The 24,992-nt window shown below is 39.3% G+C and overlaps 1 protein-coding gene and 1 non-coding gene across 3 annotated transcripts in view; both read left to right on the forward strand.

Annotated features, from left to right (window-relative positions):
• The window catches only part of SMAD1 (SMAD family member 1), an 81,085-nt gene that overhangs the window by 35,622 nt on the left and 20,471 nt on the right, over nucleotides 1-24,992 (forward strand). Inside the window, exon 2 of one of the 2 annotated variants that reach the window (XM_053582201.1) lies at nucleotides 197-722. In XM_053582201.1, coding sequence (XP_053438176.1) covers nucleotides 323-722 — 400 coding nt within the window. In that variant the 5' untranslated portion in view covers nucleotides 197-322. Of the gene's footprint in view, nucleotides 1-138; nucleotides 723-24,992 lie in introns of those variants that run through there. The other variant, XM_053582202.1, reaches the window with a different exon arrangement.
• Nucleotides 11,491-11,592, forward strand: LOC128592622 (U6 spliceosomal RNA). Its single transcript, XR_008381951.1, has one exon. It is a non-coding gene; the product is annotated as a U6 spliceosomal RNA (small nuclear RNA).

Below are 24,992 nucleotides of genomic sequence, written 5' to 3' on the forward strand. Positions count from 1 at the left end.
GGAGTTAGGGATTCAACATACGAATGGGATAGGACAAAATTCAGTCCATAGCATGCTATAATGAACAGAGGTGCTTACTAAACTGTGGTTGTGTGGTAGAGATGATTTTAAACATTTTTTTCCCCTCTTTTCTTTTGTAGGTGCTGACTTGGGGTTACTTTTTAAAACACTAGGAATGATAATTTCTACTTTTCAGAACCTCAAACTACAAAGCTAAAGAGAATCCTGTGTGAATGGACTGAAGTCTCTTCTGCTGTCTTCTTGCCTTTGGAGGCTCCTTCATTTCACTGTGTCCAAGGAGCATTCAGCTAGTGCAGTCATCATGAATGTGACGAGTTTATTTTCCTTCACAAGTCCAGCTGTGAAGAGACTCCTTGGATGGAAACAGGGTGATGAAGAAGAAAAATGGGCAGAGAAGGCTGTTGATGCTTTAGTGAAAAAACTGAAGAAAAAAAAAGGTGCCATGGAGGAACTGGAAAAGGCCTTGAGCTGCCCGGGGCAGCCGAGCAACTGTGTCACCATTCCCCGCTCTCTGGATGGCAGGCTGCAAGTCTCCCACCGGAAAGGCCTGCCTCATGTAATTTACTGTCGTGTGTGGCGCTGGCCTGACCTCCAGAGCCACCATGAACTGAAGCCACTGGAATGCTGTGAGTTTCCTTTCGGTTCCAAGCAGAAGGAGGTCTGCATCAATCCCTACCACTATAAGCGAGTAGAGAGCCCTGGTAAGTCAGCCCTTTCACGTTGATGTGACTTTGTGTACCCAGTGCAGTTCGTGGTGTTTAGAATACCAGAACAATCCCTTTCCACGTATGCACGTGTAATTTTGAAATATTGAGGGAAATGTTCGGGCGGGGGAGAAGGCAGGTATGTGAGAAAGAGTGTGCACATAGCACATACCTGTAGGTATTTCATACATTTTAACAGTTTGTTCCTTTCCAGTTATTTCGTAAGATGAGAGCAGGCCATGAGATTTGTCAGTGCAGCGCTAATACCTCTAATTTTTAATAAATCGTTTTCTTTCTGTATTGTTCATGTTTCACATTGGTTCTGTGCATTTCCTTAGACAAAGTTAGCTATGACTGTATTACAAGGGAGTAAAATTAGGAAAGTAGCACAGTGTGGCCAGCTATGTATTTGAGGGAAGTACAGCATGAGGGCCATCACCAGTGACCTCGTCCCACTTTGTACTTAAGAACAGCAGTTTTTGTCTTTTCTGGTAGAATTTTGCTGTGGCATATTCCCTGTGTAGGATATGAAGGTATTATGTTCTTCTTAGAATCACTTGCTACTGTTATTTTACAAAATATTCCTCCCTTTTACATGTATGACCTTTTAGGGGAGGGCACAATAAAGGATTTTAAAATTTGCATCATTTTGCCCTCAGGTTAGAATCTACATTCTAGACAGTTGGATCAATGGGAAAGTGATTAGAAATTGAAGCATTTAACTGTCTCATTGTCAGCTGGGACCGATTTTGTTGATGGATTGGCTGTTAACAGCTTCTTGTTTAACAAGGGTTCCCAATGTGGCAGTACATTAGAATCACACGGCTCCCGTCCCAGAAATCCTGGTCCTGGGATAGCCTGGGAATCTGTACTTATCATCACGTACTTGATGATACAGCTATTGGCTTGGTGTTTAGGAACTACTGAGCTAGATCATGTAACAACATGATTTTCAAATTAAAAAACTATAATATATTTTTGTGGAATATTTAAGATATTCCCTCCAAAAAAAAGAGCTTAATGACTAGAGAATAATATAATAGATATCTTTGTATCTACCACTCATTTTAAGAAAGAAAAAATTACACAAAAAATTATGTTCCTCTTACACTGATCCCTTCGTAACCACTATTCTGATTTTGATATTTATCATTCCCATGCATGTTTTTATGTCATTATTAAATATGTATGAATCCCTGACAATATATGATATTATTTTGTGTATTTTAAAATGATGCATAATGATACCACAGCTTCCTTTTACAACTCATTATATTCATTCAACATTATGTTTTGTGATTTCTAGAGTATGGACTTTAGGGTTAAAGTCAAATCCTGTGAAAAACCTTTTGGAGATTTATTGGAATTTCATTGGCTTCCTCTAGACAGGATTGACATAGTATACTCTTGAGCTTAGTACTATTTACTACTCTGAAGTTTTCTCCATGCAGTTCTTGTACATCTTTTCTTAGATTTATCTCTAGATAAGTGGTTTTTATTGTGGCTTTTTTAAAGTCACATTTTGTTCTTGGCCAGAAGTGCAATGCTTTTTTTCCCAGTAACCATACTGAATTGTCCTTATTAGTTCTAATACAGGTATTCTTTACTGTTTGTTATACCAGCAATAATGCAAATTTGTTTTTTTTAAAAAGCTAAACTCTTGAGATGCAGATCCTCTTTTAACCAGAAATTAAAATGGAGTTTAAAGTCTTAGAGAATAAAAAGTAGTATATGCTGGGTGCAGTGGCTCCATGCCTGTAATCCTAGCACTCTGGGAGGGTGAGGTGGATGGATTGCCTTCCCTCAGGAGTTTAAGACCAGCCTGAGTAAGAGGGAGACCCAAAATAGAAAAACTAGCCAGGTGTTTTGGCGGGCACCTGTAGTCCCAGCTACTCATGAGGCTGAGGTAGGAGGATTTGTCAAGCCCAATGAGTTTGAGGTTGCTGTGAGCTATGATGATGTCTACCGAAGGTGACTTTCACATGCTCTAGAAAAAAAAATATATAGTGTATGTGTTTCAGACAAGGTATTTAAGTATATAATTTTTTGATCCCCATAGTAACTTTAAGAAAGGAAGTTTTTAAATTCAGTACCAAATGATGACATTGAGGCCCCTACTAATTGAATGACCTGTGTCAGACAACTGAAAAGTAGAGGTGTTTTAACTTCCTCTCCATTGATGTGCCAGGCCTCACTCTCCTGTCTTCCAGCATTTCATTTGGTGCTGCAGCACCTGCCTCCTGTCTGGTCGCCCACTTCAGTCTCTCATCTGCACTATGGAGAGGGATTTTTTAAGACGTAGATAGGGCTCGGTGCCTGTGGTTCAAGCAGCTAAGACACCAGCCACATACACCTGAGCTGTTTGAATCCAGCCCAGGTCCGACGGCTGCAACCAAGAAATAGCCCAGCGTTGTGGCGGGCGCCTGTAGTCCCAGCTACTTGGGAGGTGGAGGCAGGAGAATCGCTTGAACCCAGGAGTTGGAGGTTGCTGTGAGCTGTGACACCACAGCACTCTACCCAGGGCGACAGCTTGAGGCTCTGTCTCAAAAAAAAAAAAAAAAAAAAAGACGTAGATAGGGTCCTCTTGACTTCCTGCTTCTCACTGCTCTTGGGAAGACTTGCCCAGAGCTCTGGGCATTCTGGTCCTGGTCTCCCTTGCCAGCTTCCTCTCCCACCCTCGCATCCTGTGTGTGCTTGAGTTCTGTGGAGACTCGCAGTGTGCTTTTCCTCTACCCGTAACTTGTTTCCCCTCCCACTTTGTCTAGCTCACTCTTACTTATCCTTCAGAACTAAGCTTAATGAAGATCAGTTTCATTGGGAAGCCTGTCTTGATCCTCCTTTTCCGATTCTCACTCCCCTCCCTGGAGTTATGTCTTGCTTTCCCGTAGCAACTTGGGTTTCTTCATAATGTTCTTACAGTTTTTGTTCTGCTGCTCTTCCCTGCAAGACAGAGGGAATAATGCTCCAGGAATAATGTAGATTACTATTTCTATTTCAGCAGCTAGCATAGTTCAATAAATTTTTACTGTTAATTGACAATGCTGATTCTAATTTATCTCTGTGGTCATTTTTCTGTTTTTTAAGAAATGCATTTTCAGTTCATCTATATGCTTTAACCGTTATATTCCCTTCTTTGGTCATTTCATAGTTTATTATTAACACAAACTGAAAACTTAAAATCAATCCTGATAACTCGGTGCCTGTAGCTCAGTGGCTACGGCACCGGCCACATACACCAGGGCTGGCAGGTTCAAACCCAGCCCGGGCCTGCTAAACAACAAGGACAACTACATAACAACAACAACATAGCTGGGCGTCGTGGCAGGCACCTGTAGTCCCAGCTACTTGGGAGGGTGAGGCAAGAGAATAGGCTAAGCCCAGGAATTTTAGGTTGCTGTGAGCTGTAACACCATGGCACTCTATGGCAACATAGTGAGACTCTGCCTCAAAACAACAACAACAAAAAAATCAATCCTGATATGATTGTGTTACTCTTAATAATTTACACATGCTCTAATACAAAGTTTGAGAGGGAGGAGGTAGAGAACTGGCTAAAATAGGCATTTGGAGACTCCACAAATGTCATTTCAGCTGCCTCTTTCTTTACCCAAGAATCTTGTTGAGTTGTATATATAAAGGATAGTTCTAGAAAACTTTGAAGTTCATATCTATTTAATTTGAACATATCAGGTTTTTACTTACAACATTTTTCATACTGTGAAGTGACTGGTGTGAGAATTGGAATGAATGGATTTTTTTTCAAACTGATGAAGCAGTTTCTGTGCTTTGTGGGGAGAAGCCCCATGACATCAAAGTACAAGGGGGCTTCAGCTCCTCGCAGCTCCCGGGATAGGCATTTCCCACCATAAAGCCCTATGGAGTACATTTGGTTTTTTTTGTCAGTCAGTAAAAAGGGGGTGTACACAGCACAGCACTGAACTATTTTGAACTATGTCACTTTTTACCTCAGATGAAGTATTTCTAAGAATGATTTAGTAGTTTAAGTGTAACACAGTTAAGTCTTCCCAACTTGGTGTTTTCTGTTGCGGTCCCAGCAACTCGTGAAAAAAACTTAACAAAATTTGAGCATATTTAGAAGGTTTAGAATAGTGGTTTTCAAAATGTGGTCTGCAAACTAATAGCATCAGCATCACCTCACAATTTGTTAGAAATGCAAATCATTATTTTAATTGACAATTATATTTGTGGGGTTCAGTGTGATGTTTCTGTATGTGTTTACATTGCAGTGACCAGTAATTAACACATCCTTCATCTCCCACACTTACATCTTTGCGGTGAGAACATTTAAAACCCACTCTTTAGCAATTTTTAAGCAGCTGTGTACACTATTGTTATTAATTGTACTCGCAACCATGCTGTGTATAGATTACCAGAATTTATTCCTTTGTGTGACTGGAACTTTGTACTCTTTGCCCACATCTCCCCATGCCAAGCCCGCCTCCCTCCTGGCCCCCAGCCTCTGGCAGCCACCACTTTACTCTCTACTCTCCCGAGTCCCACTTTTTTAGAGTCAGTATGTAAGTGAGATAATACAGTATTTGTTTTTCCGTCCCTGGCTTTTTTCATTTAGCGTAATGTCAGCCAGTTTCGTCTGTGTTGTTACATATGATGATTTTTCTCTTTTTAAAGACTGAATAGTATTTCATTTGAAAATGTTCCACATTACTAACCATAGGGGAAATGCAAATTAAACCACAATGAGGTATCACCTCACAACTGTTAAAATGGTTGTTATCAAAAGGATTAAAGATAAGAAGTGTTGGCCAGGAGGAGGAGAGAGGGAACCCTTGCATGCATGGGAATGTAAATTAGTACAGCCATTATGGGAAATAGTATGGTGGTTCCTCAGAAAATTAAAAATAGAACTACCATGTGATCCAGCAGTCTCCCTATTGGGTCTATGTCCGAAGGAAATGAGATCCGTATGTTGAAGAGATACCTGCTCTGCCACGTTTGTTACATCATTATTCACAATAGTCAAGATAAGGAATCAACTGAAGGGCTCATCAACAGATGAATGGGTGGAAATGGAAATTCTTAAACCCTTCCACTCACCTACAGTACTGAATCAAACTCTGGAGATGGGACCAGTAATCAGTGTTTACCAAGTTCTCCAGGGGATTCCAATCCATGCTAACGTTTGGGAACCATTGGTTTATGGTATCCTGGCCAGTCATCAAATACAGTTGTCCCATGAAGTTGTCTCTTATAGAAAAGAGATGCTAATCTTTAGTTTTCTTAGTCTTCCAGCGTTTTGAATTTTACTATTCTGTTACAGACATAAAATTGGCTTGCCCTTTCCAGACTTTTCCTTCTGCTGATATTCATTAAGATTAGCACTCTGGTACAGTGTGCAAAGTTACCTTGAAGTGGGTGGGGAGGTAAGGGTGGAAGCCGTGCTTTGTGATTGGCTCAGTGCACATTTTGTAATAGTTCTTTTGGGGGATCTTTTAATATCTCTGTCTTTTGACCGAAAATAATTTTATGGACTTTTAAGTAATTGCATTTTTTCCTTAACCTATACTATTTCTTATAAATAAAATAGTATAAAAATAGTGGGGAAGAAACTGAAACCTACAGAAACACTGTGTTGCAACTTCATTTATTATAGTTATAGTTTATTTGTTATAGTTAACAATGGCAAAAAGCCATGCAGAGGAAGAACCTTTTGTTGGAAGGTACAATTTTGACCATAAGTGAAAAATATGTTTTTGAAAAATGTAGAAAATACTAGGAATTTTTTTTCTGCAAATGTGTGGGACACTTATAGGAAAAAGAAAGTTTGTGGAGCTTCTGAAGACAATGCTTGCTGCTGATGTCATAGATGGACTTTTTACTTGGACTTTTACTAGCCTTCAGAATCAAGGCTACTTATTAGTGGTTGAATTAAATGTAGGTTTTCTTTTTCTTTACCAAAGTAAATGTTGACGGTGGTTAAGTAGATGTGGTATTAAAAAGACCATTCAAGGGGATTGGTGGGATTACACCTGCGGTGCATCTTACAAGGGTATATGTGAAACTTAGTAAATGTGGAATGTAAATGTCTTAGCACAATAACTAAGAAAATGCCAGGAAGGCTGTGTTAACCATTGTGATGAAAAATGTGTCAAACGATCTATGAAGCTAGTGTATGATGCCCCATGATCGTATCAATGTACACAGCTATGATTTAATAAAAAAAAAAAAAAAGAAAAGACCATTCACTTGCTGTTTGCTGTTATTAAAATGACTTAATGGAGATTTCCTGGCTTTATTTTTTGGTTTTGTTTTTCACTTGTTTCTTTAAGGTTGTCTTCTGCCCTTTTAGTTTTAATGTACTTGAAAGGTGATACTAAACTAGAGCTTGAAATTCTGAGATTTCCATTTTGATCTTTCACACCCTGGAGTTAGCTTCCTGGTGCTTTGATTTCCAGCATTATGGCTGCCAGCTGTTTAAAATTAAAATACACCTGACATGGTCTTCACCTACTGACCAAGTGCATGATTTGACTGTCCAGTTGCCTCAGTCACCAATTCATAGCTTGGTAAATTTTCCCTTGAAGAGAAAGTCTTAAAACTATAGACATGAAGAACAGATTAGTTGTTGCCAGAGGTAAAGAAGGAGATGGAGGCGGGAGGGAGGAGGGTGTGACTATAAAAGGGCAAAGGGCAAGGCAAGGGCGGGGCCCGGGGGTGATGGAGACCTTCTGAGTCTCCACCGTGTCTCTGCCGGTATTCCGGTCGCGATGTAAAGGTGAGCAGGCTTCATTCTTACACTTGCCTGTGTCTCTAGCTCAGCCCACATTCCTTAAAGCAGCCATTGTCCTTCAGCATGCAGTAAAGGTGTGTGTGCACTTCTCATTGTCACACAGAATACTGAAAAAGAAAACCAAGAGTCAGGATTTAATAAGATTAGTATTTTTTGAAAAACAAAAATGAACATTTTTTAAAACAAAAAGTTGCTTTACTATATTGTGAATGTACTTTTATGTGAGCCAATAATGATGAAAATCTTCTGTTTAAGTGAAGTGGCGTTGGGGAGGGTGGTTTTTTTTTTTCTTTTAAGTTTTGCATTTAATATATACATTTGGAAGGCAGGGGGGAAAGTAATAACTTTTCCTTCCAGTTTACCAGAGTGGTGATCTCTAGGGATATGATCGTTGAAGATGCAAGTCATATACCAAAGTGTAATTATGACAAGTATTTTGAAGATTTGGGATTAACTGGCAACAATATTAACTATGAAAATAAAGGCATATGCCCTTTTTTCACTTATATCTAAATTTCTCTTCATTCAGACATTTATAGCACATAGCCAACTCCCAAGAAACTGTGTCTGCCCCAGAAGACTGGTGTGTAATCACAGAGCACTGTGCAAACTTGAATAGTAGAGGCATAAATGGAGGAGGGTTCAGCTGACTCTCACAAACCGGAGAGGAGACACAAAAAAGCACCCTAAACTTTTGCAGCTTTTGCAGTGGTACAGATATGTATGTATGTTTCATTGTACCAAGGAGTTAAATCAGTTTATAGGTAGAGATGCAATAAGTTAGAAAACTATTGGTAATAAAAGTAGACCACGGAAAGCAAGATTAATGATACAAATGTGCTTCTTTGTATAAGTTATTATGTTTGTAATCCTAGTCTGGATGTCACCCTGATTCTTTGGTGTGAGGGAGAGGTGAATACACCATGGAGGTGAAGGAAGAAAGCTTTAAAAGTTATGAGGTACAAATCAAGCATTTGTGCCTGGGATTAGGGGGAGGGCAGAGGCTTCTGCAGGAGCGGGGGAGCCTTGGGGTCAGGAGAGTACCCCTGCCTTTGCAGGTGTGCTTCCATGGTCGTTGGGGAAGTTTTCCAAAAAGTATTAGGTCACTACTTAGACTTCTATCCATGTTTGGGGCACAGCCAAGTAGACCTGAAGTTATTGAACTTTCTCCACAATTTTATCATTGGCATTTAGCTTGTGTTTAACAATTTCATCCTGTCGTCCATAATATTACTAGAAGCGGATACAGTCATGAGTAACATTTTTATACCCAGATCTTTTAGTAGATTCTGTAGCCTTACATCTAAGGCAAAATGTGAAGTCCGTTATTTTGATTTTTATCCTGAGCAGTGTTTTGTTTTGTTTTGAACTCACCTGGTGATTTTATTACCTATTTTAGGTTACCGAGCAAGTGTTCTTAAGTGCATTGCTTGGGACATTTGTTCTGAGTTATCTATTAATTGATGAACAGATAGGTTCAGCCAAGTTACCTTTACGGTAAGTTGTGAAAGCATACAGATTACATCAGCTGAAGCAGACATCTAGGCAACTACAGTGTGACTTGTTCCTGGATAGGATTTTTCTATTGCCAAATCTCCAATTGGAGATTTTAAAACAGTAGTAGTCTTTAGATCATACAAAATATCTTTCTCATACTTTTGCTTTCTTGACCTTCATCCTCCATTTGGGACTGAGTTATGTTGGCTTTTGGTTTTGGGGGTGTTTGTTGTTTTTTAAGATGGGCCCTTGCTCTGTCACCTGGGCTATAGTGCAGTGACATCATCATCACCTCAACCTCCTGGACTCAAGCAGTCCTCATACCTTAGACTGCAGAGCCGCTGAGGCTACAGGCACAGGCCAGTATACCAGCTAATTTTTTTTTTTTTTTTAATAGAGACTACATTTCGCTATCTTTCTCAGGCTGGTCTTGAACTCCTGACTTCAAACAGTCCTCCAGCCTGGCATCCCAAGGTGCTAGGATAACAGGCATAAGCCATTCTACCCAGTCCATTTTTCTCATTTTATAGCTCCTAATATTAAGGGGACAAGAGAAGATATTTTCAGATCTTCCTGATTTCATTTAAAAATGCAGCTGTCTTCGACCCGCCACTGCTAGTTCATAGGGCAGAAGGAACACCAGCCAGCTAGCAGCTGTTAAAAACAAAACTCAGCAACGAAAAATGGCTGAAGAAAAAAATAGCAATTTTGAAGATCATAGGAAAACATTTGTCATAATAAATAAATAGTATGTAAAAATAATACTTTAAAAGGAAAAGCCTGCCTAATATTTCCAAAACTAGCTTTGGGTGAAATAATAATCAAGACTTTGGATTTGTGCTTTTTGGCTTATTTCCACATGCGGATCATCCTTAAACAAATGATCTGGTCTGAGGAGGTTTTACATGTGGTTGGGGGGAGGAATCACAGGATATTTGCCCTGTGTTGAGAGTACCCTGTGATTTTGGACACTTGCAAAAGGAAGAGAAGTAGAAGGAATGTTTGGCTTACAGAATGATGTCGGGTTGATCATCTTGGTTTTACTTTCAGCCTCCTTGGTATTAGATGTCAAGAGGCCAGAGAAAACACTAGAGATTTCTTTCCCCCAAATGTACACTTATATCCTATCCTGTTGTCTTTTTCTACTTCAAAATGCAAATCTGCTCAGCAAAGACATGACTGATAATCAAGAATTAGCCAAATCATCTAACTGCTGCCCTGATATTTGGAAAAATAAGACTGGTTGTGGAGGATACAGAGAAACAACAAAAAGCTATTTATTTTGAAGAATGGAGCTGGGGGTTGTGCGGCAGCTATCAGGTAGACACCACAGTGCTGTGGTAAACATCGGAGGGCTTGCAGAATTGTGGCACTCAAAGCCCCACATTCCGTTAATTTGCCAGTTTGGCTGAGGATTAGTATAGTTGTTTGACAGTGGGGTTAGGACGAGTTTGAAAGGCTATGGGCAGACTTCTGTTTTCCCCAGGTTTAGCCTGAGCGAGGTGTCTGTTGTCTTCAGCACCGTTCCTCTGTGTAACCGTTTCTCTGTGTAACCATTTAGCTTGCTACCTACCCATCCCAATTTCCTGATTATCACTGCCCTTGAGAGGATTTCTCTTAGCATTCAAGCCTGATGCTACACTCGATTGAGGTCTGCTTTTCTTGAGCCACATGTGTTACATAACTAGAAGTAGCTATAAGTTCCTTGATAAAAAGATCAAGAGTTAGAAAACACGTTCTGCTGTTTAAATTAAAAGATTGAGATGGACAGAGGATAGTTTGGTAAATCCTTCCCCCTAGTTCTTTAAATTGTGATTTTCATGCTCTGGTATCTTGGCAGACATTACAAATGGAAGATCAGATTTTTAGTCTGCCGTGTCACCACCTCATTTCTAAAACAGCTTTCCAAGAGACGCTGCTGTGCTTAGTTCTTTAACCTTTCACATGGAAGAAGCCGTTTCTTACCTGAGTTGTGGCTTGGCTTCTGGCTTGTGTAGTCACATGTCACCCTCACTAGACTCCCTGACTATCTGGGATCTCAGTCGGAAGAAGGAAAAAGAAGAGTGATTTTATAAGGGGTATCTGGGCAGCTTATTGTACACTAAAAGTAAACACGTACCCGGTAACAGTGATACCACCGTGTGTGTTTTTCCCTGTGTTTCCCTAGAGTTTTTCCTTATCAGTCATATCTAGCTCTGTAGCAGATGCAGTCATGTTTCTTTAGTGGCAGTTACGTATTTCTGAGCATCCAAAAAGTTTACCCACAGTGCAGTGGTAGTGTCCTTGACAGATGTTTAAGTGGTCAAATTTGGAAATAGTTGTGGATAAATGCTTTTGAAACATATACCCTACAGCTTTTAAAAGGAAAAAGAGGAGCTAATTTTAAGATGAATCGCTTAAGAGAAAACTGATAGGAGCACGTCACGGGGACCTGGGGGCCCACTTGAAGGGACAACTCCTGGCCAAATTTGAGACCATGTGATCAACAAAGTAATTAAAGTGCTCACTTTGGCAGCCCTTATACTAAAATTGGAACAATACAGATCAGCATGGCCCCTGTGCAAGGAAAACATTTAAATTCATGGAGTGTTCCATATTTTTCTTGTGAATGGATTAATAAACTGTGGTATATGTATACCATAGAATACTATTCAGCCATAAAAAGACAGAGACTTTACATCTTTCGTATTTACCTGAATGGAGTTTAAGAACATTCTTCTTAGAAAAGTATCACAAAAATGGAAAAACAAGTATCCAATGTATGCAATACTGTTATAAAACCAACAGAAAAACAACTATATGCCAGTACAATAGGAAAACATAATTGAAGTTATGGGTAGGGAGAGAGATTGGTATGCCCTCAGCTACCAATATGCCAGTGTAGGGGTCTATGGCATATCTCCTGGGAGAAGGCTCAACTGCCACTTGAACTTTACCTAACAAATGCAAACAGTGTCATCTAATAATCTGTTCCCTCATATTAATCTGCAATAAAAAATTAATCAAGGACAGAAATAAATTATAAACCATTGGAGGAAAAATAAGGATCCAATGATTCATGCTGTTCATATGTGAGGGAGAAAGGAGAGGGTCTTTCTCACAATAGATGCTAATTGCCAACTGGTAAATGTAGGGTCTTTAGGAAATTCAGGACACATAAGGCCATTGAAGGAGGTATTTCTCTTTGGTAGTTAACACATGAGTGATAATCTAGGTTAGAAGGCTTGGATGAAATCGTGGCACTTGATAACTTTGACCTTGGCTTAATCATGTGTCCTTTTTGAGCTTGTGTTTGCTAGCCCATGAAATAGAGGAGTGATTATATTTGCTTTCCAGGGTTGTGGTGAGGGTTAAATAGTACGTATGAAAAGGCTTTATACACTAATGCATTCTTGAAACATAACGTGACTGAAACTGATATGAAGAACATAACTTCTGTGTACATCTTTCAGAATAAAAAGGCATCATATAAGCAAGTTTTCATTAAATATTAATTAATAATTGTTATAAAAATTGTAATTAAATTTTAAAAATATAATTTAAAATTTCATTATATAGGGATGCGCCTGTGGCTCAGTGAGTTGGGCACCGGTCCCATATACTGAGGGTAGCGGGTTCAAACCCGGCCCTGGCCAAACTGCAACAAAAAAAATAGCCAGGCATTGTGGTGGGCGCCTGTAGTCCCAACTACTTGGGAGGCTGAGGCAAGAGAATTGCCTAAGTCCAGGAGTTGGAGGTTGCTGTGAGCTGTGACGCTACAGTACTCAACCGAGGGCGATAAAGTGAGACTCTGTCTCTACAAAAAAAAGTAAAATAAAATTCATTAAATAATAATTGTAACAAAAAATAGTAACAATAAAAGTTAAAATAGCTACTTTTCATGCTTACTGTACTGTTTATCACTTCACATGTATCTCCTGTATTCCTGACCACAGCTATTAGCTACCAGCAGGGCTACTGAGAGGCAGAGTTTATGTTGTCACCCAAGTTGTAACTGGGGACCTAGGATTCATACTAAAGTCTAACTCCCAAACTCATGCTGCTAACTAACCACTACAGTCAACTGCTTCGCAAGAGAAGTAGTTCCCCTTTTAATCAATTTTCTCTCTTTAACAAAGGGGAGGAGCGTACAGAGTTTTTAGTAGTATGTAGCATGTGTGCACCAGCTAAAGGAGTTTGGGGGTTAAGAGTTTACATCCATCCTTCCTGTGTTTTTGGACGCTTTATTTGTGTTTATTTTCATCACTAGGTAATAACCATCTCAGCTTCATGGAATATATTTAATGAAATGAAATTTCAACTCAGAATGAGCTGGATATAATTAATTCAGCTGCATTTACAGAGCTGCCTGGTATGACACCTGGGTTAGTCTTCTACATACCAGTCGTGTTATAGACAGTTAGACCCACGAGGCTGGCTGCTTTTTGTGTGAGATGACTATTCCTCACTGAGTGCTTTCCATAGGTCAGGAACTTTGTTAGACTGTGTGACTGAGAGAGACACTGGCACAGTGGTTAAGAGCTTAGATTACAGCGCCTAGGCTTGAAGTTGTCTCCACTGGGTAGTTATTGGTTATAGATTTGTAGACAAGTCGCTTAATCTCTAGATCTCAGTTTCCACTTGCACAAAGTGGTGGTAATGCGGGCCTAGGATCAGAGTTGTTATGAGATTAAATGAGTTAACATTTGGTACAGCTTGGTATGCAGCATTTCACATATACCCATGTAAGCATTGTGTAAATACAAGAAAAAAAACTGAGGGAATACTATTATTCCCATTTTACTAATAAAAGCGAGGTTTAAATAGTTAATTGTTTCAGTTACTTAGCTAATAAATCTAGTTGAAACTCCATAGATGACCACCTCCCTTCATTGACCTGATTTTCATAGACTGGACGCGTACCACATGTCCGTATCAGCACCGTGGATATTCCTTATGTTGATCACCTCTGTGTGTTGACCAGTTTCTTGGTCTTTTGGGTGGTAAACTGACAGAAGTTCTACTATAATTGAGCAGAATCTCCAGTTTTGGAACTCAGAAACTAAAACCTGCCACGATTACTATACTTCATGTGTGGCTTACGAAGGATTTTTTCCTCCTGACGTGTTTTAACTTACACCCTGAAGTTTTTTCTGCTTCTAACTTTTGAAGTGTCTAATAATATAGTACCTTCATTCTGTGGAAAAATTAAGCAGATAAATATTTGGCAAAGGGAAGGAAACTGGGGTTAGGGGTAGGAAGAGAAAAGACCGGGGGCGATAGGTCCCATCTTGACGTCACCCTACTGTCGGGGCTTCTTTTGTTAGCCCAAGTGGAAACTGGGGCAAGAACTTACGTGCTTGAGTTTGCACAGCTAGGACACTGGATTTTCTCAATCCAAAGCCAGTGCTTTTTCTATGACGCTAAGCTGCTTGACCAAAAACAGTGGGCACTATAACTTTTCAGTCCACTTAATCCTTTTCCATGGCATTCTAAGTTGAATCTGTATACTACGTAAGAATCAGGGCCAACAATGTATAATGTTCTTTAGAAGTGAAAGGGATACTGTGTAGAAATTTGACATAGGATGAGAAAATTGAAGTTCAGGTTTCATCTCTAGTTAGCAACCTCGATAGGGAAAGAAACCCAGCTCTGTTGCCAATGCATATAGTACCCTCATCTGTGTTCAGAACGAGGCTGCGTTCACCCAAGCTTCCTCCAGGTTCTCATTTATTGTTTCTTGGGCAAAGCACAAGAATCTGCCATTTTAAACAAATGTCTTGCTGATTCAGATGCTGGGAGTCTGAGGATTGTAAAAGACTGGTCTGTATTAATCCACTTATAATAAATAAGTCAGTAATAGAGTTCACAAATATTAATTGAAAGAATATTTATTGGGGCGCCCGTAGCTCAGGGGGTAGGGTGCAGGCCCCATACACCAAGGCTGGCAGGTTTGAACCTTGCCCGGGCCAGCTAAAACAACAATGACAACTGCAACAGCAACAAAAATAGCCAAGTGTTGTGGCGGGCACCTGTAGTTCCTGCTACTTGGAAGGCTGAGGCAAGAGACTTGCTTAAGCTCAAGAGTTTGAGGTTGCTGTGAGCTGTGACACTGCAGCCCTCTACCCAGGGCGACATAGTGAGACTCTGTCTCAAAAAAGAAACAAACAAAAAATATTTATTGAGGATCTGTCAGACATTGGATGATACAAAAGAAAGAAAACCAGTTCTACCCTCAAGGGTATTAATGGTCTAGGTGAGTGAAGTCAAATTAGCAAAACAGTGTTATAGATGCTCGGTCCAAGTGTTAAGGCCACCGTAGGGCACAGAGAAGAATTCATTTCTCTTGGGGGTAGAAAGACCAGAAAGGCAGCATGGAGATATCATTAGAACTGAGATTTGGAAATAATAGCCAAATGAGCAAAGGTACAGACATGTAAAACTAGCAGATGGAAACTGCAAAAAGCTTAGGACAGTTTGGTGTAGAGAAGCGGTTTTCAACCTTTTTTATCTCACGGCACACTTGAATGGATAGTTAAACTTTCAGGGCACAATCAATTATGTTGATTTTTAAAAAGAGTAAAGAATATACTTACTGTTCTTTGAAGTTTTTTTTTTTTTGAGACAGTCTCACTTTGTCACCCTCAGTAGAGTGCCATGGCATCATAGCTCACAGTAACCTCAAAGTCTTTGGACTCAAGTGATCCTCTTACCCAGGTAACTGGGACTACAGGCACCTGCCACAATGCCCATCTATTTTTTTTTAGAGATGGGTTCTTGCTCTTGCTCAGGCTGGTCTCAATCTCCTGATTGATCCCCCTGCCTTGGCCTCCCAGAGTGCTAGGATTACAGGCATGAGCCACTGTACCTGGCAGTGTTTTGAACTTCTTTCAAAAATAATGAATGATCTTTAAAATTTTTATGGCACATCTTAGATAGTCTAATGGCATACCAGTTGAAAATCAGTGTGCAGAGTATGGTGAGAGGACAGTTCAGAGGTAGGTTGGAGCAGGAATCTGAACAAGGTCATGGAATCCACAGCAGATGTATTGTGGGCAAGTAGTCTGTCCGATAAGATATATTTCAGGGAAATCATCTGTGGTTTGCAAAAAGAGAATTACTACCCTTATTTAGGAAGTCCACTTCTCAGTAGTTGAATTATTTATGTCAGTACCTGCTGTGGGCACCCTATTGCCAGGCGAATAAAACATGGATTGAAGGTACAAATGCCTCCAAGAGGTGGGTTTCCCGTATCTCCAGGGAGAGCCCTAAGCAACCTCTGCCATGGCCTTTTATGCAAGCATCATACAACAGGTGTGGAGGCCCCCGTACTGGAGCTATGTGCACTTTTCCCCACTGGCTGTACTCCCACACTGCTGCACCAGGAATGTTCAGTGTATGACAAACTATCTTAACTCATTAACGTATACAGCTGCTTGAGGGCTTATCTCTGGGCAGCAAAACATCTCCATGCTGGCTAGGAGATGGTCTCGCTCCCAGCGCCTTCCTCAAGAACTGGTGGCCGCTTCCACAAGCTTGGTGCACGGTCTCCTACATATTTAGGCTATTTTTCACATAAATCTAGTGACTTGTTTTTGGCTTGAGAATATTGTTATTGAATACAATTCATTATTTATATTCAAATTGTATCCATGTATTTGTTTCTATTAATGTATTTGTGTATCTGTGTTTCCACTTAAGAGTAATATTCCAAGAAAGTAAATATTACAGTGTTGTTACCTTTAGGCAGAACTATCTTATCTTTTAAAAAGATATTCCTCCCTCAAAATAAACAGAAGAATAAAACGAGAATTTTAAAGAATAACTTCCACTGTCTCCTAAGTTTTATGGTACCTAGTAATGTTGCCTCGCCCTTCTGGTGGCTAAGAGCAGACCTTGATTCAGATTGTGGCCCTCAGCTTGTGCGACCTTGCAGCCGTGTGCTCCTTGGCTCGGCAGAGTGTCACGCAGAAGTAGCCGTGGGAGAATTCAGCTGGGGAAACTCCCTGTGGGCAGGGGCAGTCCGTCCTGTGGACGTCTATGTCTGCAGTGTCCGTCCCACAACCAAGGTATATCTAGTGCTCAGAGAACCTTATCTGATATTTTCAAAACCCTCTTACCATCAACCTCATCACCAATAAGCGAACACAAAGATAAAGGGCCACTCCTCAGGGATTTTTGCTATTACATATTTCTGTAAAATTTAAACTTGGCCCAAGTTCCAAGAATCATTTCCCCAGTGTAAAGTTTCCCTGACACGAAATTTTATATATAATTGATATACAGTAAATGTATATACTGTTTAAGTGGTCTCTCCCTTTCCAGCACTTCCTACTTGGAAAGTCTATTTAGAAGGACACTGAACGCACTAGGTGGGGCCGTCTGTGCCGCACAGATACTACACTGGCACAGCTGCCTTGGCCGCGTGCCCTGCTTGCCCTCCCCTTTCCGGTGTTGCCACAGCTGACTGGCTCTTGGGCCATTCTGCCACTAACCCTGGGCCTGCTTTCTGCTCCCGAGGGGCAGCTTCAGTGCTGTCTAGGACTGAGCTTGGATACTGCAAAGCCCCAGGTGTGTACACAAAACCACATTCTCATCAGTCAGAAGACTTGCAGGGTTCAGAGCAGGAAGACCCCTGGGAGAGCAAAGTCCCTTTCTCTATTTCAAGGAAATCGAGACCCTGAGACATTAAGTGATTGGCTCAAAGTCACAAAGGAATTTGTCATAGGCAGGACTCGAATTTGAGTTTCTTGACTCTGGATGAATGCCTTCTCCAACCCCTAGAACCATTACAGAAAGCACCTTTCCACCGTTGCAGTGGCTTGTTTGCCATTGTGTTTGTGTGGACAAACATACCTGAACTCCTTTGTGTATCTAAAAAGAAGAAAGATAAACTGCTTTTTTACAAATATTTGATGGGTTGCAGCCCAGGTGGGATTTTGTGAGTCTTATTATTAGACTACTTTATCATTGACAGCTTGATGATAGAGTTTCAGGCAGTTTCAGGCAAGTACTTCACTCGGGTGGAAAAGAATGCTTTCCGGAGCTCAGCCCTTCTTTACAATTTTAGCTGTTCTTCTTCATTCTTTTCCTCATGCCTTGGCAACGTAAAAAAAAAAAAAACTGAGTCCAGTAGCAGAATCACAAATACCTCCTGAAACTCCTGCCTCCTGAAATGTTCAGTAGTTTCGTTTCTCTGTTGGCTGGAAAAGGGATTCTATTTTTTAACCGCAAGAGCTGCACAGTTTGAAAAGCAAGGTTACATCACTGAGAAAAGGAAGAAATCTGAGGTATTCTTCTGCCTGAGAGGTCAGGAAAAGAGGGAGAGAGCTTTTTTTCTCTTAAAGACATAGAGCAATTGGAGACTTTTAAGTGGGTGGGAAGAGGATTGCTGAAATCCCCAGGTGCCTTTATTCAGAATATATTTGAGGGAGTGGGGTGCAAAACCAAGTTTGGGGTTTTGCTAGAGTTAGAGCTCCTACAATGTAGGAATGGCACACAGTCTGATTTTTATATGACTCAAACCAGAAAAGAAAAAATCAGGTACATGAAGAAAGGTGTTTAACTCTGGGCTCCTCTGTTTCAAAGGAGATTCTTGTAATTCAGAGGAGCCATTAGGAGGGGCCCTGAGAAGGAAGCCCCACACATGAGTCATTCTTTGAAGATTCCTAATAGGAGAGGCCTTAGTGAACTAAGAAAGTGGTTCCCTGAAAACGTTGATGTTCACATAGTTCTGTTTCCTATAAAATAGAAATAGCCTGAAACAGAAATAATAAGAGGAAAACACTGTTCACCTCTCTCTCTCTTCTTATTTCTGACCTTAGCCAGGCTTAGAGTTTGCAGATCCTAATTCTTTATGCTGGTTAATTTGTCACCCAAGAAATGACGATTGCACACACAAACAATTAGTCTGAATGTCTCTTCTTTTCTTTTCCCCCCAATTCCAGAACAGATCTTTGTTATTCCTTACTGAAATATAGCTGAAATAAAAGCTACATTCCCCCCTGTGCTTGTGCATGGGGAGGTAAAACATCAGGCAAAGAGCTCCAACATTATCCTTTAGGAATCCACACAGGTGCGAGGGGCCAGGCCTTGTTTTATTTTATTATTTATTTATTTATTTATTTTGGAAACAGAGTATCAAGCTGTTGCTGTGGTGTCACAGCTCACAGCAACCTCAAACTCTTGGGCTTACATGATTCTCTTGCCTCAGCCTCCCAAGTAGCTGGGACTACAGGTGCTCGCCCCAACACCTGGCTATTTTTTGGTTGCAGTTGTCATTGTTGTTTTGGCAGGCCTGGACCTGGTCGAACCCTCCAGCCTCGGTGTATGTGACCAGTGCCCTACTTATTGAGCTATGGGTGCCGCTGCAGGCCTTGTTTTAGAGCAATACATATGTATGTAGGCTTCACCACGCCTGGCCTACTTCCACGTGTCTTTTCTCTCCTACATTAATACTTCTTTCTAGGGCTGGCAACCGTTCCAGACCTGTCTGTCCTGAATTTAATTAGTCATTGCTTATAGTTAGTATGAACATATAATTTATTGTCCAAGCCAGGAAACTTTCGAGATGGACCAGGATCATCTGTTACTAATTAAACCAGACACCAGGTACAAATTGGGACTATCCCAGGCAAGTCAGAACATACACATTACTTACAAAGATTTCAAGCTACACAAATTTGATTTTGACAGGGATTTATTATGCATGATCAGGAAGGTAGGTACTTCTTACAACTGAATGTATCAATCAGACTGATGTTGTCTCCTTTAAATTGACTTTGTTTACAAACACTCTGGAATTTATTCTACTCATCTATGCCTTAAACTTACTATATAGACTATAACTTAACATTCTGGGAGGCTTAGGGTTATTGAGGCAGTAGGATTATGGTTGAGAGTGCCTTTGTTTGAATCCTGACTCTTGGCACTTTCTGTGTGACCTTGGTCATATATTGCAGAGCCACGTAGTGTGCAGAGCATGGTTCAGGCTCGTAGTTAAAATTGCAGGGGTCGGGGGGATGGGGGTGGTGTGTTATTGTGAATTTTGTGAAGTATGGTCATCATCTAAAAATCAATTTGACGAATGTTTCTTTGCTTCTACACAAATAACCTTTGTTTCTAGAGTCTAGCTTTCTCTTATGTCTCCCTCCTGGCTCATTTCCATTTTCACTATAATTTTTTTAGAAATTAAGAACTTTGTTAGAATTGTATGTGATACTGAGTAAATAGGAAATCCACCCATTTTGAGGGCACCACCACCTACCCCAGCACCATTTGCCAAGCTGGGTACTCATAGCTTTGGATACCTCCATTGGTCAAAATGAAAGAATAAAAATAAATTCTTTAGTTCACAATTAAAAAGCAAAAAGAAAAGAACATTAAACCAAAAAAGTATTAGGAATTAGGTAATAAAAGCAAAAAGTGTAATAGAAAAAGAGATCAAATCAGTAAATCCAAATCCTGATTAAAAAAATAGACCAAGGACCAGGTAATTTAATTAAAAAAAAAATGAAGAAGGGACAAGTGTACCAGAAACAAGGAGGAAACAGTTATTAGCATAGAGGGAAACAGTTTAATTATTAATGATTTAACAATTATAAGATTACATTGCATACCGTTATGCAATTAAATTTGAAAACCTAGATGAATGGATAATTTAAAAATATATATAAATATATGTGTGTATGTGTGCACACACAGCATGTTCATAAAGTTTGTGTGCAATTTTAAGTTGCACGCTATTTTGAATTGCACACGAACTTACATAATCAAAAGTATCCTCAGTAGTGGTAGAAAGTTTGAACAAATTTATTTCCATAGAAGGAATAGAGAAAGTGATCAAGGTGATAGTCAACAGGCCCAATCCCAGATGGTTTCACAGAGGGAGTCAATCAAACATGGAGAGACTATCTAGAAACAACCATTTCAAACATACAAACATTTATGAAACAATTATCACACTGACATCAGAACCTGATAAAACTAGTACACACACTTATAGACCAGGATCATTTGTGAATGTTGATATGAAAATCTTAAATGAAAATATTAGAAATGAAACTCTATTATATTAAGAAAATAATACATTGTGACCAAGAAAAATTTATGTCAAGAATGTAAGGCTAACTCACTGTGTTAATTGATCAAAGAAAAAAATTACAGGAGCATCACCCAAAATATTGGAGAAGCCTCTGACAAAAATTTAATGTCCATTCCTCATAAAAAACACTTTAACTATGAGAATGGATACATAGTTCCTTAACATTATATAAACATACACACATACAGAAAGTGTCAAAAAATATGTACACATTTTAAGAAAGGAGAAAACTGTATTAAAATTATAATACTCAGAATATAGTGATAACATTTGCTATTTGTACATTGTATCTTGTATCTCTTATAATTGCAAAAGTCAAGCATGACATAAGTATTACAATTTTAATAGTTTTTTTCTTTCTTAAAATGTGTATACATTATTGGGAGGGCCCTCTATATATCTACCCTTCAGTCCTAAAGTCAGCATCTTAGTAGAGGAACACTAGAAGCATTCCCACCAATGTCAACAATAAGTCAGGGAGTCATGCCCATAATCCTAACACTTCAGGAGGCCAAGGTGGGTCTGAGCTCAAGGGTTTGAGACTAGCCTGAGCAAGAATGAGACTCCGTCTCTAAAAATAGCCAGGCATTGTGGTGGTGGGCGCCTATAGTCCCAGCTGCTTGGGAGGCTGAGACAAGAGGATTGCTTGAACCCAAGAGTTTGAGGTTGCTGTGAACAATGATGCTATGGCACTCTACCGAGGGTGACAAAGTGAGACTTTGTCTCAAAAAAAAAAAAGAATAAGTCAAGAAAGTTTGACACTTCCATTGTAATTTAGCATTATATTGGCACTGTTAGACAATGTGATTAGGTAAAATAATGGGAAAGGAAAAAGTGAAAGTGTATCCGGTGGTTGGTGGTGTGTAATTGGAGAGCTCTATAAAGAATCTGTTTCGGAACTCAGACAACAAAATAATTCCAGCCAGGGTATTAGGATATGAAAGTGACATGAATAAATCAATAACCTTCAAATATATAAATAATTATCAGTTAGAAGATAGATTGGAGGAGGAGCCTCATTTAAAATAACAAGAAAGGTAAAATACTTAATTTAAGAAGAAACGTATCCCATATGCAGTATTATGGAGTTGTTCATATGTTAAAGTCCTAACCCCAGAATATTTTTGGAAATAGGGCCTTTAAAGAGGTAATTAAATTAGAATGAGGCCATGCTAGTGGGCCCTGATATAATCTGACTCATACCTTTATTCAAAGAGGGATTAGGTCACTGCAGAGAGACACCAGGAAAAGGGGCCATGAGAGCATACCCCAAGGTAAAATCCACCTGCAAGCCAAGAAGAAAAGCCTCCGGGGAAGCCTTCACACTAACACCTTGACTTTCCACTTCAGCCTTCTGAGCAGTTCTTTAAGCAAACAAAGATGGGCTTTCTATAAATGGTGTTAGAGTTGCTGTTTAACCATTTGGAAAAAAAGATAAAATTAGATATGTTCCTTATACCATAAATAAAACAACTCCAGTGGATCAGAGACCTAAATAAACTATGAAACCATATATGCACTAGACAAATGCATGGGTGAATTTTTCCTGGATTTTTTTCTGAATATAGAAGAAGGCTTTCTATGACTCAAAAATCCACATACAACAAAAGAGAGTCAGTGAGTTTGACCGCCAAAAATAAAAAAGAGTAAGTCAAAAGACAAATGACAGGTTGTAGAAAAATATCTGCAACATATATCACAGGCTAACATCTCTCTGTATATATTTTTTTAAACAAAGGGTGGAGGGATAAAACAAAAATGAGCAAAGGGATAAGCTGATAATTCATAAAAAAGGTATATAAACACCCTCTGAAGTACATAAAAAGAAGATCAATTTTCACTATATGAGAATTATAAACTAAAATTACACCAAAAATGCCATTTCTCACCCATTAGATTGTCAAAAATTTAGAAACTTGACACGTCTGTTCTGGAGGCTGGAGCAGAGCCCATTCATTGCTGGTGACACTGCAGAATGGTACAACCACCAGGTGAACTTCACCGGGGCAAAATTGTGTGTGTGCATTTACCCCTTCACCCAGCATTCCACATCACAGAACTTACCCTGACTGTACTACCAAATGCATGCATGGTCGTGTGCATGGCAAAATACTGTGAACTACCTAAATACTCAGATGTGGGAGATTGGTTGAATGAAGTACAGCATTGTTAGCTGTAAAAAGAGATGAGGAAAATCTGTATGCACTAATGTCAAGTTATTTCTAGGTTATAAGTGAGAAAAGGCAAGTTCAAAAGCATATATAGTAGACTACCTTTTTTTTAGTAGTAAAGACAGAAAGCATACATTTATTTATCTGTTTATTTTTTTTTTTCAAGAAACACACAGGATGAACCAGTAAAAAATGAAATCGGTTATGCTAAAAAGAAGTTAGAGGAGAGTTAAGTAGAAGGGATAGGATAGGAAATGTACTGTTTCAACTTTTAGAATCACATTAATGGTCTCTATTAAAGTAAAATCAACAAGGATTAGGGGATCTCCTAAAACTAAATGTAAACAGCAGCAATTGCATTCAGATAAACTCATGGAAAGGGAAAAATTTCAAATGAATAAAATAACCCTGAGAGGGATTTTGAGTGAATTTTGAATGAATCCAACTACATTGACAATACATACCAAAAAATGTTTTTAAAGAAAACAAACCCCAAACTTGTCTTAATAGATTTGCTTTATAAGATGTTGTGAGTATGGCAATTCTGAAATGTTTGAGTATGTTTGGGGTTTAGGCAAATTCAGGCACCTATTGATGTTACCAGGCAGTGTTCTCACCTATTGATGTTACCAGGCAGTGTTCTCACTGTTGAAGTAAAGAAATCAAGACATGAAATAGAGGAAGGCAAGTAAAAACCCTGTGAAGTTGGCGTGGACTTGAAGATTACAGTATAAACGCTACAATTTCCAACAAATACGCACACAGAGGGCCTAGAATTCATGTGACCTAAGTAGAGACATAGAATAATCTAGACCCCAGATTTTGGTTTCTAAGTACCATTTTCATTATAAGGAACCAGGGGTTCCGGGACTAGCAAGAGCAAAGTAACAGACAAGCCTAGAATATCTTGTTCTAAAAATTAAGAAATGCTCAAAAAATAGAAGTATATTTAAAAAAAAAAAGAGGGATCACTTTGAATGAGCTCCCAAAAGCCAAGTCTAAGACAATATGAAAATCAAAATAAAAACTATAGAAGATTAAAACCCATTAACTATGAATCCATACTGATTACTGACTATTACAGGTAACATATGGATAAGTGAGAAGGGAAAGCTCTTCCTTATACTACATTTTAGAATTCTAACTAAAACAATGGAGTTAAAGAAAAACCAACCAGTTTGCAACCATTGTAGCAAAAATTGATGCAAGCGAAATGGATACTAAATATAAAAGGGTAAGGTTTGATGAGGAACAAGACATTTACATAGTCTCAAGGTGTCTCCCCACTAATTACTTATTAATTACAAAAGGAAAAATAGTAGCTATACAGTGGAGGAAGTGCTCAAGCCATTATCAATAACAGGAAAACAGACATCGTGTGCTTCTGGATGTATGCCTCGGACCACCTGGCTAGCAATCCGACCAAACGTGGGGCCATCTGAGAAACCCCATTTGAGAGGAAGTCTATAAAATAACTGCCCTTTATTCCACCATGTCAGCATGAAAGGCATGAGGGGAGGCTGAGGAAGTATTCTGGATTACAGGAGGCTAAAGAAATAGGACAACAATACAATAGGTGATTCTGGGTTATATCCTGTATCAGGAAATTGCTACATAGGACATCGTTGAGACAGTTGACAAAGGTGAAATATAATTTTACATTACATAAAATATCAGTGTTAAATTCCCCAAATTTGATCATTGTAACATGTACATATAAGTTAATTCTTTTTAGGAATTACTTGGGA

The sequence above is a fragment of the Nycticebus coucang genome, chromosome 1 (assembly GCF_027406575.1).
Source record: "Nycticebus coucang isolate mNycCou1 chromosome 1, mNycCou1.pri, whole genome shotgun sequence".
In the NCBI taxonomy this organism is placed as follows: domain Eukaryota; kingdom Metazoa; phylum Chordata; class Mammalia; order Primates; family Lorisidae; genus Nycticebus; species Nycticebus coucang.